The sequence below is a fragment of the Myotis davidii genome, unplaced genomic scaffold (genome assembly GCF_000327345.1).
Source record: "Myotis davidii unplaced genomic scaffold, ASM32734v1 scaffold168, whole genome shotgun sequence".
NCBI lineage: Eukaryota > Metazoa > Chordata > Mammalia > Chiroptera > Vespertilionidae > Myotis > Myotis davidii.
Window position 1 is genome coordinate 8,255 of NW_006383016.1, and position 5,177 is coordinate 13,431.

At 49.4% G+C, this 5,177-nt stretch overlaps 1 protein-coding gene and 1 long non-coding RNA gene across 3 annotated transcripts in view; one reads left to right on the top strand and one right to left on the bottom strand.

Moving 5' to 3' along the window:
• Positions 1-1,618: 1,618 nt before the first annotated feature.
• LOC102767292 lies at positions 1,619-3,401 on the bottom strand. The gene is made up of 3 exons (XR_001512380.1): positions 3,328-3,401; positions 2,981-3,078; positions 1,619-1,812 (listed from the first exon to the last, which is right to left on the bottom strand). It is a non-coding gene; the product is annotated as an uncharacterized LOC102767292 (long non-coding RNA).
• A 32-nt stretch (positions 3,402-3,433) lies between these two features.
• Positions 3,434-5,177, top strand: part of GGCT (gamma-glutamylcyclotransferase) — an 8,869-nt gene continuing 7,125 nt past the window's right edge. For both annotated transcript variants that reach the window (XM_006778965.2, XM_006778966.2), the window contains exon 1: positions 3,434-3,866. In XM_006778965.2, the coding sequence (XP_006779028.1) occupies positions 3,447-3,866 (420 nt within the window). In that variant the 5' untranslated portion in view covers positions 3,434-3,446. The remainder of the gene's footprint in view (positions 3,867-5,177) is intronic.

A 5,177-nucleotide genomic window follows, 5' to 3' on the forward strand; every position in this document is an offset into this window, starting at 1 on the left:
CCTAAAACTAAAATTACAGTTTCTAAAAGAGTACTACTCTGTATCATCTTCAGCAACATACAATGAAGATGGAAAACTGTACGCCTGCTACAAGTCAGAAGCCACAAAACAACTTCTTAAATTATATTAATGAAAAAAACAATTAAAGATAGTAGTTCCAAGTATTTAGAACATTTTTGGCCCAATTCCTTTAAGAGTTTATTTTTACTAATTCACTAGTATAGTATGCAATAAAATAACAAAATTTGAATAAATTAAACTGGCTAATGACAAATAATCAGTTTTCCTCAGTGATTCTTCTTCTACATAAGCAGAATAATTAAATCCCAAAGGGTCTTTTGGTGTATCTTCAACATTCTTACACCACATAACCAATTAGGGAAATTTTTTACAGATAAACGAAGAGAATACAAATAGCTTTACAGCAAGTTGAATCTGTTAAGTATATTTGTTATGACAAAGAATTTCTGATACAAAAATTGCTCACTACACACAGAACTCCAGAGAAGTGATGCCACGAGATAGCTGATGTTAGAAGGTATATGGGAGTCGGGTGGGGTGAGAAGTGAGGGATAAATTAAAATCTGGCAAGTAACTCCTGAAGCAGAGCCCCTTTTTAGAGGGCCTACGAAAAACTGATGTCACCTTTTAAAATCTCTGCAGAGAAGTCCACTTGTTAAGAACTGAAGACCGTTTTATTATCATTCATGCAGCAAAATGCAGCAGTCAAGCTGTTTCCAAAAGGGTCCTAAAACTGTAGTGCAAAGGAAAAGAAATCTGAGAAAACAATTACAAAAACATCAACTTTTCTTTTCTCTCGAAGAAATGTGTTCAAAACAGTGACTTTTACAAAAGATGCCAATTTGTTTTAAATGAAAAAAAGAAAGAACTCTATGAAAGATCAAAGACTCATTTCACAGATATTTTATACTGCATCAATGATTTAACAGTATAAAAACAGGGGCATAAACTTTTAAAAAATTAGGTCTGAAAGATCAAGATACATATTGGTGGGGGGAGGTGTTTTATATACCCCAAACGCCAATATTCCAGCTCTGTGTCCTGTCCTGTTGTTATGATTTGTAAAAGTCTCAACGATGCAGTGATTCAAGTTTTCGTAACTTCAAGGATGTGTTAGAAGACAACGCATCTTGGTTCGAAGAATTTGCTGTATCCGAAGGCTGGAACAGGACTCTACCACGATGATTGAAGACGTAAAACGATGGGTGATTCCTTAAAGTGTCGAATGTCTTATTTTTTAGTTCTGAAGTAGCATCCATGTCTTTAAACTCCCCTGCAATATGAACTATGCCGTAACAGGTAACTGCAAAAGCCAGAAGTATCTGAAGAACTATATCTATCGGCAGGGAATCGTCTTCCTTTTCTGTCAACCGCATGTAAGAACGATGCTGCGCAGCGGAGAAGGCTGCGTGGGCTAGAGCGAAGAGGCCGACGCCCACCAGCCCCTTCCACAGCGAGGGCACCATGGTTCTGGACCAGCAGCGAAGGACTTAATGTCATTAAATGACACCGGCTTAATGTAAGAGACTAAGCTATTTGCTCTGCAGTATGTCCGATCGTTTGCTTTAGATATTTCCTCTTGGTGTCATTTTTTTTTCCCTTCAATCCTGTAGTTCCTGCTTTAGTATGCTGAAGTTAAAGATTTGGGGGAACAATACTCACAGATGATGCTGGAGACACAACAATGTCACGGCCCACGTTTCGTGCCAGTAAGATTCATCTAGGCTAAGATGGGAGAGGCCACATTTTCCCACTGTCCTTGTTTTCCTCCTGATGACCAGCAAGTAATCCCTGGGGAATAATCGTGCACAGGTTAACATTCTGTTCCCTATCACCCTTGCACCAAATGGTTTCATTAACAGCGCTTTGCACATCAACTGGGGCTGTCTGATGACTCTGAAATTCACGTGCAACTAGAAAGGCAGGATAAATGTTTATTTTCTCCACTTACCGCTTTTCAGAGTAAAGAGCTGGTGTAATAGTCACCACACGTAACATGGCAAACAGGGGTTTCTAGAAATTATTGGTTTTTTTTTTTTTTTTTAGATTTGGCTCACTTTTTCCAGTAAATGTCTTTTACACGTTTGACATTTTCAACCAACTGCAGTCATTCTTTTTGACCCTCAAATTGTTCTAACTGGCCCTAACCGGTTTGACTCAACGGATAGAGCGTAGGCCTGCGGCCTCAAGGGTCCCAGGTTCCATTCTGGTCAAGGGCATGTATGTACCTTGGTTGCGAGCACATCCCCAATAGGGGGTGTGCAGGAGGCAGCTGATCGATGTTTCTCTCCCATCGATGTTTCTAACTCTCTATCCCTCTCCCTTCCTCTCTGTAAAAAATCAATAAAATATATTTTTTAAAAAATTGTTCTAACTGTGGCCAGTGGGCATTCATTCCATCAAGCTGGCTCCCGAGTCCTTTTAAAAGAACCTCTTTTTCGCCCTGGCTGGTATGGTTCAGTGGATAGAGCACCAGGCTGCAGACTGAAGGGTCCCAGGTTTGATTCTGGTCAAGGGCACATGTCCGGGTTGCGGGCTCGATCCCCAGTGGGGGACGTGCAAGGGGCAGCCATCAATGATTCTCTCTCATCACTGATGTTTCTCTCTCTCCCTCTCCCTTCCTCTCTGAAATCAATAAAGATATATTTAAAATGAAAATAATAAAAGAACCTCTTTCTTCTTGGATACTTCCCGACTTTCTGTCAGGAGACAGTCCAAGAACTCACTCACTCCCAGATCCTGACCGGGCCCCAGCCCCTTCTCCATGGCGCCCCGGTACCTTTGGTGGAGAATGGCATTTAGGGGTCCAAATCTGGGTGCCGAAGACTCGCTTCTAGGCCCGGAGGTCATAGTAATCCCTTCACTTCAGAGTTAGCGAGATAGGGTTTTAGTCCATTGTTTCAATACTTTCATATCTTATTGTACCCGGGGGGTTTGTGCACTTAATGGCAATACTTACGCCGACCGGCAGCGTCGGAATTGGAACCGGCACAGCACTTCCGCCAGGGAAGGGAGTCCGGGACGCTCAGAGGGACTCCTCCCGGAGGCAGAGGGTCCCTAGAAGAGGCATTGGGGAGACCATCAGGGCTGGGGGTGCGGGAAACGGCGCGGGGTGAACAGACCCGCCCTGACCGACTCATCCAAACCGGGCCGGAGGCGAGCGGCGGGTGAGGAAACTGCCGAACCAGGGCCGCTGTTTCGCCCCAGACCTGCCCGGAACTCCCTGGGGCGCACACACTGCCTCCACCCACACGCGCGCCCCCACCGCCCTGGCCCACGCCCGAGAGGGAGAAACCTGGTGCTGACCCGCGCCGCGACCGCCAAACCGAGCCCACGCGACCTGACCTGACTCCGCGTAGCGCCCGACCGCTCGCCAATCAGAGGCGGCCTTGACCACGGAGGCGGGACAAGAGAAGGCGTGTCCAATGAGGAACCAGACCCCGGTCGCCGCCGGACTGAGCATTTCCGAGTCCAAGAGGAAAGTGGATCGCGGGCGGTGGGTCTGGCCAATCAGCAGGGGCGACTGGCATCGTTGGGACCGACAGCCAATCAGAAGAGCGCTCGCTCCCAAATCGCCCGGCCCACACTTCCCACCTTTCTCCCTAACTCCGGGGGCGGCCGCTGAGCTGGGGTCGCCCGGGGCCGCGCTGCTGTCGCGTCCTCGCCTCCGACCCCTGCTGCGGACGCGGGGCGCCTGGCGCGTCATGGCGAGCTCGGGCTGCGAGGACCTGCGGGGCCAGGAAGAGGAGAGCTTTCTGTACTTCGCCTATGGCAGCAACCTGCTGACCAAGCGGATCCAACTCCGAAACCCCTCGGCCGCGTTCTGCTGCGTGGCCCGCCTGCAGGTCAGTGCTCCCCGCACGGCCCCTGCGACGTGGTGACCACCCCACGGACCAGGAGGCCGGGCACGCAGCCCTAACCCGTAAGATTACGGCTTATCTTTACTACGTGCCTCCTGGGCAAGCCCTCCTCGCCCTCGCGCCCCGTGCTGGCCCCCTACTGAGCGCTGCCACCCCAGCAACGGTGCCCCCAGGGAACCCTGCCCCCAGGCCGCCGTGGCTCCCTCCTGTCCTCCTATCCTTCCCACAAGATGCTCGTTCTGCCCTGCTCCGGCTGCCTCTCGCCCACTGACTTAGGGGCATCCTCACAGAACCCATTCTGTTCAGACCTCGGAGCAGCTGTCTCTGACCCAGGTCAGGGAATCCGCTGCCTTCTGTTCTGTGGGTATCTTTGCTACCGGACTTGACACCTGGTGTTGTAAAAAATGCGTATTCCTGTCTTTCGTCATCCCTCACCGCCCCCCCCCCCGCCCCCCAACCGGAGAGGCCCTGAACGCTGGAACCATGTCTTATTCCTCCTAAGGGCTGTGCTCCGTCAAGTGGCTGGATGAACCGGTGCCCACCTGGGTAAAACTCATGCTCTTCAGCCCAGTCCATTCATTCCTTTTGTCCCAGCACTTACTTACCTGCGGACACAGAGATGATTGAGTAGCGCTGGCTGCTTTGAGGACCTTCCAGGCTATGGGAGAAGCACGCGGACAAATTATGTTACGAAACCTTTTGGCATGTTGAACTCGACAAACACGGCCTCTACTGTGATCATCTGGGTTCTTAGTTGCATGTTTTCCCAAAAAGTAACCTTTTTTTTCAGAGATGATTGCGTAAAGCTGGCTGCTTTGAGGACCTTCCAGGCTATGGGAGAAGCACGCGGACAAATTATGTTACGAAACCTTTTGGCGTGTTGAACTCGACAAACACGGCCTCTACTGTGATCATCTGGGTTCTTAGTTGCATGTTTTCCCAGCACTTAACCTGGAGACACAGAGATGATTGAGTAGCGCTGGCTGCTTTGAGGACCTTCCAGGCTATAGGGGAAGCACACAGACAAATTATGTCACAAAACCATTTTGCTTGTTGAGCTCGACAAACAGGGCCTCTGCCGTCATCATCAGGGTTCTTAGTTGCAAGTAACAGAAAGTGGCTGATTTAGGCAGGAAAAAGAGTGCATTGAAAGGCTGTTGGAGAGCTTACAGAGTGACCAGGAAGTTGGGACCACAAAGCTGACAAAACAGGCAGGCGTAAAGGGAGGCATGGCAGTGGTAATACAGCCAGCGTCACAGACAGGAGCAGCCCGGGAGGCCAGGGCTGCACCCCTGC